The sequence below is a fragment of the Staurois parvus genome, unplaced genomic scaffold (genome assembly GCF_062004578.1).
Source record: "Staurois parvus isolate SC_StPar_1 unplaced genomic scaffold, SC_StPar_1.0 ptg000177l, whole genome shotgun sequence".
Taxonomy (NCBI): domain Eukaryota; kingdom Metazoa; phylum Chordata; class Amphibia; order Anura; family Ranidae; genus Staurois; species Staurois parvus.
Window position 1 is genome coordinate 6,214,894 of NW_028317973.1, and position 14,328 is coordinate 6,229,221.

At 44.6% G+C, this 14,328-nt stretch overlaps 1 protein-coding gene across 1 annotated transcript; it reads right to left on the bottom strand.

Annotated features, from left to right (window-relative positions):
• Positions 1-4,545: 4,545 nt before the first annotated feature.
• Positions 4,546-13,606, bottom strand: LOC149462304 (uncharacterized). Its single transcript, XM_089677104.1, has 2 exons — positions 13,000-13,606; positions 4,546-7,151 (listed from the first exon to the last, which is right to left on the bottom strand). Exon 2 carries the CDS (start codon positions 6,890-6,892, stop codon positions 4,850-4,852), a length of 2,043 nt encoding a protein of 680 aa, XP_089533230.1. The 5' UTR covers positions 6,893-7,151; positions 13,000-13,606; the 3' UTR covers positions 4,546-4,849.
• Between the last annotated feature and the right edge of the window lie 722 nt (positions 13,607-14,328).

Genomic DNA, 14,328 nt, shown 5'->3' on the forward strand with positions numbered 1-14,328 from the left:
CTTCCTGCCCCACATCTAGTGGGCCAGGGTTGTTGGGAATAGGCCCATGTCCTTTTCAACATGAAGACAAGGAGTTTTGCCATTCCCTCCATGTTGAAGGCATGCAACCAGGTATGGGGGTGTATGCTCGTCCTCCCCTTTCCTAGTTTTTTCTTCATCTTTTGGGATCCCCCTTAAAATCCATAACAGACTCAAAGGGACTGGGATGCCTTTTTTTTGGGGGGGGGGGGGGACTCTATGCTGTAAAATGTACTACAGCGAGAGTGACATTTACATAGAAAAATGAGATACAATTTAAATTGCTTGCAAATCACATTTCATTGACGACGTCTTAAAAAATAAAATACAGCATACAGACCCCTCTAAAGATCTCCTAAAACACATTTCAGACTCTCCTTTATATAATTTAATGGACATTTCATGGCCTTGGTTGTTCCTGAGCGGCAGATTCCCATTTTACAATGTCTTTGTACTGTCTGACAAATGTGTGAAAATTCCCTTGCTTTATACCAGTGGTTCTCAACCTTTCTAATGCCGCGACCCCTTAATACAGTTCCTCATGTTGTGGTGACCCCCAACCATAAAATTATTTTCGTTGCTACTTCATAACTGTAATTTTGCAGTGGGAGGACTAGCGCCCCATCACTGATGTCAGTGGGATGAATAGTGTCCCATCGTTGGTATCAGTGGGAGGAATAGTGTCCCATCATTGGTGTCAGTGGGAGGAATAGTGCCCCATCATTGGTGTCAGTGGGAGGAATAGTGTTCCATCATTGGTGTCAGTGGGAGGAATAGTGCCCAATCATTGGTATCAGTGGGAGGAATAGTGTCCCATCGTTGGTATCAGTGGGAGGAATAGTGTCCCATCGTTGGTATCAGTGGGAGGAATAGTGTCCCATCATTGGTGTCAGTGGGAGGAATAGTGTTCCATCATTGGTGTCAGTGGGAGGAATAGTGCCCCATCATTGGTATCAGTGGGAGGAATAGTGTCCCATCATTGGTGTCAGTGGGAGGAATAGTGCCCCATCATTGGTATCAGTGGGAGAAATGGTGCCCCATCATTGGTATCAGTGGGAGGAATAGTGCCCCATCATTGGTGTCAGTGGGAGGAATAGTGCCCCATCATTGGTGTCAGTGGGAGGAATAGTGCCCCATCATTGGTGTCAGTGGGAGGAATAGTGCCCCATCATTGGTGTCAGTGGGAGGAATAGTGCCCCATCATTGGTGTCAGTGGGAGGAATAGTGCCCCATCATTGGTGTTAGTGAAAGGAATAGTGCCCCATCATTGGTGTCAGTGGGAGGAATAGTGCCCCATCATTGGTGTCAGTGGGAGGAATAGTGCCCCATCATTGGTGTCAGTGGGAGGAATAGTGCCCCATCATTGGTATCAGTGGGAGGAATAGTGCCCCATCATTGGTGTCAGTGGGAGGAATAGTGCCCCATCATTGGTGTCAGTGGGAGGAATAGTGCCCCATCATTAGTATCAGTGGGAGGAATAGTGCCCCATCATTGGTGTCAGTGGGAGGAATAGTGCCCCATCATTGGTGTCAGTGGGAGGAATAGTGCCCCATCATTGGTGTCAGTGGGAGGAATAGTGTTCCATCATTGGTGTCAGTGGGAGGAATAGTGCCCAATCATTGGCGTCAGTGGGAGGAATAGTGCCCAATCATTGGCATCAGTGGGAGGAATAGTGCCCAATCATTGGCGTCAGTGGGAGGAATAGTGCCCAATCATTGGCATCAGTGGGAGGAATAGTGCCCAATCATTGGCGTCAGTGGGAGGAATAGTGTCCCATCATTGGCGTCAGTGGGAGGAATAGTGCCCCATCATTGGCGTCAGTGGGAGGAATAGTGCCCCATCATTGGTGTCAGTGGGAGGAATAGTGCCCCATCATTGGTGTCAGTGGGAGGAATAGTGCCCCATCATTGGTGTCAGTGGGAGGAATAGTGCCCCATCATTGGTGTCAGTGGGAGGAATAGTGCCCCATCATTGGTGTCAGTGAAAGGAATAGTGCCCCATCATTGGTGTCAGTGGGAGGAATAGTGCCCCATCATTGGTGTCAGTGGGAGGAATAGTGCCCCATCATTGGTGTCAGTGGGAGGAATAATGCCCCATCATTGGTATCAGTGGGAGGAATAGTGCCCCATCATTGGTGTCAGTGGGAGGAATAGTGCCCCATCATTGGTGTCAGTGGGAGGAATAGTGCCCCATCATTAGTATCAGTGGGAGGAATAGTGCCCCATCATTGGTGTCAGTGGGAGGAATAGTGCCCCATCATTGGTGTCAGTGGGAGGAATAGTGCTCCATCATTGGTGTCAGTGGGAGGAATAGTGCTCCATCATTAGTGTCAGTGGGAGGAATAGTGCCCCATCATTGGTGTCAGTGGGAGGAATAGTGCCCCATCATTGGTGTCAGTGGGAGGTATAGTGCCCCATCATTGGTGTCAGTGGGAGGAATAGTGCCCCATTGTGGGTGTCAGTGGGAGGAATAGTGCCCCATTGTGGGTGTCAGTGGGAGGAATAGTGCCCCATCGTTGGTGTCAGTGGGGGGAGGAATAGTGCCCCATCGTTGGTGTCAGTGGGGGGAGGAATAGTGCCCCATCGTTGGTGTCAGTGGGGGGAGGAGTAGTGCCTCATCGTTGGTGTCAGTGGGGGGAGGAATAGTGCCCCATCGTTGGTGTCAGTGGGGGGAGGAATAGTGCCCCATCGTTGGTATTAGTGACACAAATGATGGGGCACTATCCCTCCCACTGACACCAATGATACTTACCTTGCTGACTCCTGCTCCAGCCTGGGCTCGCTCTCTCCCTCTCCCATCTACAGCCTGCATACCTGGCTGCAGCAGCAAAATTTGCACTTACCTGTCAGCTGTCTTCCTTCTCTGGCCTCTCTCTTCACTCGTTCCTGCAGCTCCCTCGATCTTCTTCGATCTCCGCGCGCTGCCGCTCGGCTCCTCCTCTCCAAGCTCCACCTTCTCGCCGGTGATTGGCCGCCTGTGTGCCTCTCCTGAGCTACAGTTCCGGTGGCCAATCAGCGGCGAGGAGGTGGTGACAGGGGCAGCATATCATCCCGCCCACACATCGCTGGAGACAGGAGCGGCGTCTCGGTTCCTAAGACCATCGGAAATATGTGTTTTCCGATGGTCTTAGGCGACCCCTGGGAAATGGTCGTTCGACCCCCAAAGGGGTCGCGACCCCCAGGTTGAGAACCGCTGCTTTATACCAGTATAACCTCTCTCTTCCCTGGCACTTTAATAAAAGTAAAGGCAAGTCTAAAAGGAGAGATAGAGGTGCTGCCATATGGAGGTACAAAAGATGGTGAGCCTTGCTAATGTGGTCTCTTCCTGCTCCTTTTGTACCTCTTCTTTCTCCTTCCTTTACTCACCCGTCCCTTCCTCTTCGCCCTCCAATTTAATTAGAGTGCAGAGAGAAGCTCCAGGGATCAGGGTTTTTTTCACTCTACCAGTGGTTTAAACACACAAACGGTAGTGCAGTGGCAGCCAGAGCTTCTCTCTGGTAAATTCTTCCAGCTCTCTTCCTCTTTTGCTAATCCCACTATAGCACTGGAAATCTGACTTTGAGAAGGAGTCAGAATTAAAGGCCACTGCTATGCCCATAAGGGTAGGAATACCAGCCAAATCTTACATTGTGAAGAACTGGTGAGAATATCCTTTCCCACGTTCATGGCCTGGAGTGGTTTCATATTAACATACAGTATTTCTCACCATTATCACAATTTTTTTCCTAAAAATGTACAGATTCAACTATTTTTTATCCCTGTAAGGCCATCTCTGCCCTGATCAAGCAAACATGAGCAGGGATGGAAATGGAAACTGTATTCCATATTAACAAATTTCTCCCCATCATCACAATTTTTATCTTAATGTTTTCTTAAAATTTAAGTTTCTTTTTTTTTTTTTACTAGATTTATTTTATTTTTTATCCCCTTAAGGTCTCTGTCCTCGTCAAGAAAAGTGAGCAGGAACAGCAATTCAGATTATATCAAAATAATAGCAGTTGGGAAGGGTGACAACTGGAATCTGTGGGAACAGTAACATTTGGTGGAAGTCTTTCTTCAGAGACGAGAGGAAGGGCAGGTAGCAGCAAAAATCCCATCAATCCCTAGAATGAAGCTTTGAAACGCAAAAGTAGCACCCCCCAATGTCCATCCCACTGTTCCCAGTAACAACCTTCTGAAAGGAATTGGCTCCTCTCGTTCCTTCCTGTAGCTACCGACTCCCGTCAGTCCCCTGGCCCTGATCAATGTCTGTCCACAGGCCCGGAGTTCCCTTTGAGATACAGGAAATTGCACACAGACACAAGGTGATATCTCAGAAGGAACTGAATTTATTCTTCTGTGTTTAAACTTATATATGAAACTTAAAACAATACATAGAAATATAAGAACCAATCAATTGACAGGTATGCATTGACCAATCAGAATATTATATACGTCAGTAATGCCCAATCATTTAGCATTTATGTTAATTATTATTATATGCGTCAAGCATGAACTTTTGATCAATATAGAAAGTAGACAACTTCCCTTTTAGCGCTGGCTATAGTTTATTAATACTCTTGCAACAGGAAAAAGCCCACCGCAGACTTTCAGTCTTATGCTAGGTAGAGGAAAAAAGGAAGTTACATCTGAAGGGAAAAGAGGAACCTCAGACTCTTATCGAAAGTAAGAAACAGTCTTAAAACACAAATTCATCTTTAAGTACTGACATAAGTCTTAAGATGGATACTTATCTTTAAAATGGCAAATCTTAGGCTAAGAGACAAAATGGCGGTATGGTAATGCTGAAAGGCTAATTCCTTCAAACCCCCTCTTAGGTCACGCACGTGACCTTACACCTTTTTTACAGGTTGGTACCTGGGGCCCTTAGTAGGTCCTTTATCAAGATACTGATTCCACATGGTTCTAGTAATGGTGGCGTCAATAAGTTTCTGCATTAAACCTCGGATGCAGGGGATACAACAGCAACCACACAGAGTTAATACTGCAGCAGCCATTACTATAGAAATCAGCATAGTTTTCATCAGAGTTCCCCATCTACCAAACCAATTTTTAAAAAAACCAGCTAGTGGATTTTCTACTCCTGAGTTTTCAGCCAATTCTTCAGACAACATTTGGAGGCCTTGAAGGGCTCTAGTAATGCTTCCATCAGGAGCGGTGTTATTGGGGATAAAAGTACAGCAGTAGGAACCAAACATTTTACATACTCCTCCTTTCTCAGCTAATAACATATCAAGAGCAATGCGGTTTTGCCAAGCAGTAAGGGATGTTGCATCAAGTTGGGCAGAGACCCCCTTTAGAGCATCTCTAGTATAGTTAACAAACCTTTGTTGATTATAATAAATGTAATTAATCCAATCCACATTTTTGTTAGGCTGTACCCATATAGCAATAGAGGCAAACCCTGCAGCAATCTGGTCCTGAGCTTTAAACTCATCAGGGACTCCTCTTGGTACACCTATAGCATCTATGTAAACTCTATTATCAAAGGAACCACGGGGTGCATTTCTTTTATACCTTCTAGATCTGGATTTTTCCAAGATGGGCAAGCTTCTTATCCCATCTTCTACTTTGATCATAAAGAAAGGCATGAGAAGATGGGTCAGAGCACAGCTTCCCTTCCATCTGTTGGGGAGTCTGGCTCTGAGTCTCATATCTCCACACAGCCACCACACATCTGACAGTTGCTGCCGGTGGTCCTGAAACCATTCCTTCCGGTAGCCTTCTGCGGAGGTGCGGATGGTCTTAACACAGTAATTAGGTGGGAATGTACCTAAATCTTTACCCTTAGCATCATCATGTTCAAAGCAGGTAAAATTTCCTGGTACTGGTTTAGAGGCCAAAGGTAAATTTCGTAATCTGGTAACAGGGAACTTCTTAACAAAATCAGAACATTCCTTCTCAGTGATGTTATCTTTATACATTCTAATTAGGCAGGACATATTAGTTTCTTCTTCTAACAAAGGAACTGTGGCAAGTAGGGGGCGGGGATTGGCACATGAAACACAGTCTCCCTGTCCCTTACTTTTAGTGGTCCATCTCACCCATTCAATCCATTCATTTTTGTCAGAGTAACCAGTTTCAATGCTTAATCTGTCTTCTGATTGCATCACTACTCCTGTCACCTCATTATCCAGTCGATTCCTAACTTTGGGGAATGAATTGTCTATGGTATTGACATGGACTCTTGGGGAGGGTTTTACCTGTAATATGAGGTTGGCCCAGGGGTCTGTTCCTGACACAGTTATTCCCAACCTATATTCCCCACTATCTCTGACCTGTGGGTTCCTTAATGTGAAAATGATATTTTCTTGGCCTTTTGCTATAGAGATTCTTTGATAGGTGCCTACGTCATCTGGGGAAATTCTAGCTGATTTGGTCTCCCATTTATGGGGGTCTGTTGTCCACCATACATTCTCCCAGTCACCACATGACTTATCCTTCCCACACATATATACATTATGAGGTCCAAGATCATAAGTAACTTTAGTCGGGTCAAACACCTGGTTCTTAGTCAGAGTAAACACTATGGTCTGGTTTGAATCCTCAGTAGTCAAGACTGGTGTTTCCTGTACCCCCCATCCCTTATCTGGTACAAAGGACACTCTTCTCAACCTTCTCTTAGTGCGCGTTAGACCTCGTTTCTTTCTGACACTAGAATGTGGTGTACTATGGTTTTGTGTGTGCACTGGTTCTGCATTATCTGGGTCACTAGCTTGGATGGAGGTATTACATATACTCTTAATCACTCCATAATCATCTGGGTGATAAATACAGTTAGTTATTGTCCATACTGGGAGGAACACAGTCAGGGCTGCTAGTATGAGGAAGCAAAATGTCTGCCCAGAGTTCTGTGAGAGCATCAGAAAGGTCATCTTCTTCAAAGACTTTTACACCGGCTTCACTTCCTTTTTCTTCTTCTGTATCTGTGTCTTTGTCTTGCTTCTTAGGGGCTTGGTTCACCCTTTTTACACGGCTGGCATGGATCCAGGCCTTGGAATCCTCAGTCAGGACAGCGGTCCTGGTGACAGCGATCACAGAAGTGGGGGGCCCAAAGGGATACTCTTGCTTCCGATTCCTATGGAGGGCTTGTATCACCACACGGTCCCCGACTTGGAAAGAGTGAGTTGGTTCCTGTGAAGAAAGAGGAAAAGTGCGAGCAACATTTCTTTCAACCTTGTCCAAAGTTTCAATAAGTTTTCTCACATATTCCTCCTGAATCAATTCCAAATCCCCTCTTTCTACCATGAGTGGCTGTCTGGCCCAGGGAGTGGGAAAGGGCCTACCCATTAGAACCTCAAAGGGGGAGTAACCTGTCTTTTTAGAAGGAGTCATCCTTACCTCTGCCAAAACTGCAGGCAGTACTTTCTTCCAGTTTGCAAAGGTACCTCCAGTAGCTTTCCTAATTTTATCCTTGAGGGTCCTATTCATCCTTTCCACTATACCTGAGCTCTGAGGGTGGTAAGGAATGTGAAACTTCCACTCAATTTTGAGTGTTTTCACCAAATCCTGACATACCTTGGCCACAAATGCTGGACCGTTGTCAGAATTAATCTGGAGTGGACATCCCCACCTGGGAATAATTTCCCGTGTAAGGATCCTCACTACAGTTTGGGCATCTTCTTTTGTGGTTACAAAGCTTTCTACCCAGCGGCTAAACATGTCCACAATTACCAAAAGATATTCTTGTCTTTTTCCTTCCTTTGGCATGTGTGTAAAATCTACCTGTAGGTGAGTAAAAGGTATTGATGGGTATGTCAGGTGTTCATGTCTTGCCTTGTGAGGATTGTTTGGGTTATTCCTTATGCATGTAATGCATCTAGACACATATGATTTTACCAAAGAGGGAAGGCCAGGAATGAAAAAATCATTATCCAGCAGTTCACATGTAACCTGCCATCCCCTGTGACCTACTCCATGATACTGTGAGATGAACAGAGGTGCACTGGCCTTTGGAATGCATGGTCTCCCCTCTGTGACACAAAGTCTAGTTTGTGGACTCTTTGTCACACCAGCTGCATTCCACTGCTTAATATCTTCTGAGGTAGCATATGTCTGTAAATCCTGCAATGTTTGATCCAACAGTGGCATTTCAGGGGTGAGCATTGGCATCTGGATCATGGCAGGCTGGGTAAGGGCCGCCTCTTTTGCTACTTTGTCAGCTAAAGCATTTCCCTGTGCAATATCAGTTTGTTCATTTGTGTGTGCCCTACAGTGTAGGATAGCAAGGGATCTTGGCAGTTGTATGGCTTTGAGTAAAGCCTTCACCAGAGATGAATGTGAGATGGATTTTCCATCTGCTGCAATAAATCCTCTCTTTTCCCAAATTATTCCAAAATCGTGGCACACGCCAAACGCATATCTGGAATCTGTGTAAATATTTACATCCTGACCCTCAAAAAGCTGACATGCTCTTGTAAGGGCTATCAGCTCAGCGGCCTGAGCTGACTGGTATGGGATGGGTTTTGCTTCAAGTACTTTATCTGGCAACTGCACCACGGCATATCCTGCATGGTAAACAGTGTCAGTGGGTCTCGAGCAAGAGCCATCTACAAAAACATTCTGTGCCTCTGGAAGAGCCACAGAAGACATATCCTGTCTTGGGGAGGTGTCCTGATGAATCAATTCCAGGCAATCATGCTGTGGAACAACTTCATCCTGCTCTCCCTTTAAGCCTAATAAGGCATTCAAAATTGGAGCTGGACCTGAAGTGGGAGAGGTATATTTTATTCTCAACTTAGGGTTTGACAACAGTATAACCTCATATCCACTAAGTCTCTGGGCTGACATGTGTTGGGTATGTATATTCTTGAGTAGAATAGACACATTGTGGGTGGTATGTAAGGTGGTCTCATGTCCCAGAGTGAGTGACGTAGCCATTTGGACCACCATAGCGCATGATGCTAGTGCCCTGAGACACGCAGGCATGCCTCGGACCTGTACTGGAACCATTTTTGAGAAAAAAGCAACAGGGCGGAGTTTTCCTCCATGCTCCTGGGCCAGGACCCCTGCCATAGTTTTACAATTTTCCCTAGCATACAGATGAAACATTTGATTATATGCGGGCAGACCAAGACCAGGGGCTATTACCATAGCATTTTTCAGATACACAAAAGCATTGCACATATCATCTGACCATTTCACAAGATCTGACATTTCTGAACCTGTAGCTTGTCTCAAAATGTTGTCATAGTAGGAACAGTCAGGTATCCATTGGCGGCAGTAACCAATCATACCAAGAAAGGTGAGCATGTCTTTCTTGGTCAATGGGCGGGGCAGACCCATAAGAGCCGCAGCTCTTTTGTGGCTGACTTTCCTTTCACCTTTTGTGAGAACAAAACCAAGGTATTCAACAGTTTTCTGACACCATTGTAGCTTTTTCTTAGACACTTTATGACCACATTCACATAACCAGTTCATGAGATCTACACTATCCCCTTGGCTGGCTGCCCGATTAACACTACAGAGAAGCAAATCATCTGCGTATTGAACCAAAACTGAACCATGGCGAGGAGTCCATGGCTTTAAGGTAGCCTGGAGGACAACAGAGTAGACCACAGGCGAATCTACATACCCTTGCGGTAATTTACACCAAGTAAGGGTCTTTCTCCTGTAATGAAACGCAAAAATTGGGCGTGTCTCCTTGGCAACAGGGATTGAAAAAAATGCATTTGTCAGATCAATCACTGTGAAAAACTCAGCATCAGCTGGGATGGAGGAAATGAGTGTTGGTACATCAGGCACTATTGGGGCAATGGGAATCACAAGATCATTAATGGCCCTCAGGTCCTGCACAAATCTGTAAGAGCCGTCCGGCTTCTTAACTGGATTTATTGGGCTGTTGTATGGTGAAATCACCTCTTCAAGGACTCCTTCCTTGAGAAAGTGTTCCACCATGGGCGCTATTCCTTCCTCCTTTTCTTTTGACAAAGGGTATTGTTTGTGAAACACAGGTTGAGCCCATGGCTTCAGTGTGGCCTTATATGGAGTGCAGGAAATGGATCCCACATCCAAGGCACTTTTTGCCCAAACTTTGTCATTAATTGTTCCAGCAGGAAATGAGGGGTCTTCTTTAGTAATCATTGTCATGGCAGGGATGATTGGCATTTTGGCAGAGTGAGCCACAATACCACCTCTCTTTGTGGATTTCAAGTTGATGTTCAACTCTCCCAGGAGGTCTCTCCCTAACAAATTAACTGGACAATTGGGTATGATTCTGAATGAGTGATCTAGCAGAGTGATTCCCTGTATGGGGTCAAAAATTGGAAGAGGCGGTGTTTTATAAGTCTTGGTCAGTATCCCATTTATTCCCATAGAAGGTTCAGCATTCATTACCTCTCCCTTATAATAATCCTCACTCAGACTCGAACGAGTTGCCCCGGAGTCCAACAAGAATGGGGTTAATTTGCCCTGTATATGCAAGGATACAAGGGGTTGTTCCTTATAAGAGTGAGAGACAAGCGGGAATGCTGGGATACCACCTTCTGGGCACCTTCATTTATTTTGTGATTGTGTCTGCCAAGAGATAGGAAACCTCACATTCTGCTGTGGGAGGTCCCTTTGTGGTTGGCCTGGGGAGGGGCTATGCTGGGCGTGGTCCTGAGTTTCATATGGACATTGATTTCTCCAATGATCCTCAGCCCCACAGTTAAAACAACCCGTGTCCCGTCCCCTATTATTCCTCCCTCTTCCCCTAGACCGGCCTCTGCCTCGGTTATTGAAACCCCCCCTTCTCTTGTACGGTGGGTTTGTGTGAGGAAAGGGATCTTCCTGAAAATGAGTGTCTCTAGACATCCGGCAGCATCTTTCTCAGTCAATTTCAATTGAAATTGTTCTCTGGTACAAGTGGGCCATTCAGAAATCATCTGTTTTACAGTTAACATGACACTGGGTTTTAGATTGGACAGGAAAGTCTGAATCAGTAGACTATGCATGGTGTCTTGCAATGTCAGTCCTGCCTCTTGTGTCCATGTCTCATTAAACCTTTTCCAAAAATCTAACACAGTTTCTCCTGACTTTTGCTTGCAGGCTACTGCGGTAGGGAGGGAGGATCTAGATTGGAAAGCTCGTTCCATTTCTTCTGAGACCTCTCTCCACATATTGTCCCTACCATCTTCTGTGTTTAATTTATAATTTGTGGCAGTAATGTCGCCTGCTTCTAGGATGGATATGGTCCCAACATTACCCCAATTCCAAGGGGAAGTTTGTCCCAATATTCCATCGAGGATAAGACGCACATCCTCTTGTGTGTAGTTTCTACCTTTACATGCTTTCTTCAAATAGCTCACAGTAGCCGTTGAAGAAACAGTGGGTCTTGGACAATGTTTGACAATCCTATTTATGTCTTCTATCTCAATGGGTTTCTTTAATAGATTGTCTCCTATTGTCATGAAGGGCATCTGTTGTGTATTGGAATCAATACCATATTGGGTATTGTGGCGTGTGTGATGGACTTAGCATGTCCACTATACCTAGACTATTAGCTGCTCTGAACAGCAGAGAGCCTGAACTAGCGGATTCATCAACAAGTGAGTCATCTGCTTCAGTAGTTGAAGAAACAGCTATTCCCCCTGTCGCTCCCTGTGTGGTAGGACTTTGAACCACACCCTGGGAGGGCGCGGGAGTTTGAACTGTACTAGGCTGTGTGGTAGAAATGTGAACAGCACTAGGTATTTGAGGGGTCTGTGGAAGTGTTGGTGCTGGTGGTGCTGGAGGTGCAGTGGGGTGTTGGACTGCATAATGTCCGGCTAAAAAATCAATATCTTCTTCAGTAAGAGATGGATAAAGTTTTGTGGGCTGTGGGACAGGTGGGACATATGGGGGAGGGAATGGCATGAGAGGGTGTGTGGGTCTGTCTATTTCTGACTCTAATGCATGTATTTTAGTGGCATCTACATTTCTAGCTTTGGCTTTATTTTGTTTCCCAGTTTGTCTATGAAACCAGAGAGGGGCAAATTCTAACCAATTTTGTCCACCTTTGGTCATGTATTTCTGATCCCACACAGGATCTCCCTTATACCATGGGAAAGCCTGTTTATCCCCCAGACAGAGACCCCTAATCATATCCATATGAAAAGTATCATTACTCCCATCACGGGGGAACGGGTCAACACTTCCCATGAATTCATTCCAGTCTGCTAATTTATCCACCCAGGGGTTAACTAGATAGTAATCTGTCCCACAGATACGGGCTACATAATCTTTACATGTCTCACCAACATTTGGGGGAGGGAGTTTATCCTTACTTTGACCACTTCCCATTTTTACACTTACAAAGGTCTGTGTTACAAATCTGTCCTATAGGCTGTCCCAAAAAACAGGGGTCAACTTCCAAATGACAATTTACTTTATAAAAATGTCTGGACTTAAGATATTTATTGGGTCTTTCTCTAGTGGTTGACCAAAAGTGGAGATTATAACCTGGATATACAATACTTCTAATAATATCCTGACTCTGACTAACTCCCACTTTTCTAACAATAAGCCTACAACACAATTTGAACAAGACATTCACATAGGCACCCAACTCCGTGTCACCATGCTATCACCTTCTCTAGGTCATCAGCCAATAAGGCCTAGCTAAAGGGGTGGTGCGTCTTACAACGGAAGTTGACAATACCTTCAGTAACCGCTGGCCCATACACTTACCAACTGGGCACTTGTGTCACACAAACAAATTATCTTATACTTCTATGCGATAGGAAGAAAAGCAAAGAGTTGCAGGACAGAATTGATCAACCCCGGACTTTTCCTGGTTTCTTCTCAGAGAAACTCTTTTCAGCCCCTTCTCATAAGAGACTGTGCAGTTCCCAAAACTGCCTCTAGTCTTTTCCAAAAGACCTTGTGCTTCCCACAGCACTTTGCGCCTGGCCACTGGCGTCTTAAGACGCGAAGCCCAGTGCTACCTAAGGGCATGAGATTTTAATCAGAGCCTTTCCGGCAAGACAGACTAATTGACAGAATGACAAAAAATCTTACTTACCGAAAAGGATGATTATCTCATCCCGGACACGAGCCCCCAATTGAAAGGAATTGGCTCCTCTCGTTCCTTCCTGTAGCTACCGACTCCCGTCAGTCCCCTGGCCCTGATCAATGTCTGTCCACAGGCCCGGAGTTCCCTTTGAGATACAGGAAATTGCACACAGACACAAGGTGATATCTCAGAAGGAACTGAATTTATTCTTCCGTGTTTAAACTTATATATGAAACTTAAAACAATACATAGAAATATAAGAACCAATCAATTGACAGGTATGCATTGACCAATCAGAATATTATATATGTCAGTAATGCCCAATCATTTAGCATTTATGTTAATTATTATTATATGCGTCAAGCATGAACTTTTGATCAATATAGAAAGTAGACAACTTCCCTTTTAGCGCTGGCTATAGTTTATTAATACTCTTGCAACAGGAAAAAGCCCACCGCAGACTTTCAGTCTTATGCTAGGTAGAGGAAAAAAGGAAGTTACATCTGAAGGGAAAAGAGGAACCTCAGACTCTTATCGAAAGTAAGAAACAGTCTTAAAACACAAATTCATCTTTAAGTACTGACATAAGTCTTAAGATGGATACTTATCTTTAAAATGGCAAATCTTAGGCTAAGAGACAAAATGGCGGTATGGTAATGCTGAAAGGCTAATTCCTTCACTTTCCTATTCCACATTTGGCTGGAGCATTAGCAAACAAAGTCCTGGGTGTCAAGGAATACCACAAGCTGTAGATGGACCAAATGCTTGAGGAACTAACCTGCCCTGTTGAACACAGCATGTCAGAGAGGGCTTTTAATGCAGCTGGAAGGGGGAGTTGTAAGTGAAAAGAGATCACAGAAAACATAAAATCAATAAGCTTATTTTATATACATTTAATCAAGAACAAAAAATTATTTCTTGGTATATAAGAACACAGCAGGGGGTTGCACATGTGAGGATGTGTGGTGCTTTGGATGTGCATTGTTTTACAATTTTTTAGAAATGAAGCAATAAGGTGCTACAAAATACAGGGAGCTCTTGAACTGACAGAAATAAAGGCCTGATGTGTTCGAATCACCCCTCTCAAAAGAAAAAAAACTAGCATTCTTTAATAGGAATTATGGATGTACAGATCTTTGCACATTTGAAAATGTACCCCAGCAATGCACTTCAAATAACACAAACATATTTTGTTAAAGTAGATGTAAACTCAACCAGTTAAGCCCATTTTTATTTTAATCACCAGCTTTCATGAAAAAAAAAAAAAAAAAAAAAAAACAGCTTGTGATACTGATATAAAAGTCCTTGTGTGGGCCCTTTGTATTATGGGGTGGCAGT

Excerpts from the sequence above, each read along its gene's own strand:
- LOC149462304 (XM_089677104.1), bottom strand. The coding sequence starts at position 6,892 with ATGACCTTTCTGATGCTCTCACAGAACTCTGGGCAGACATTTTGCTTC.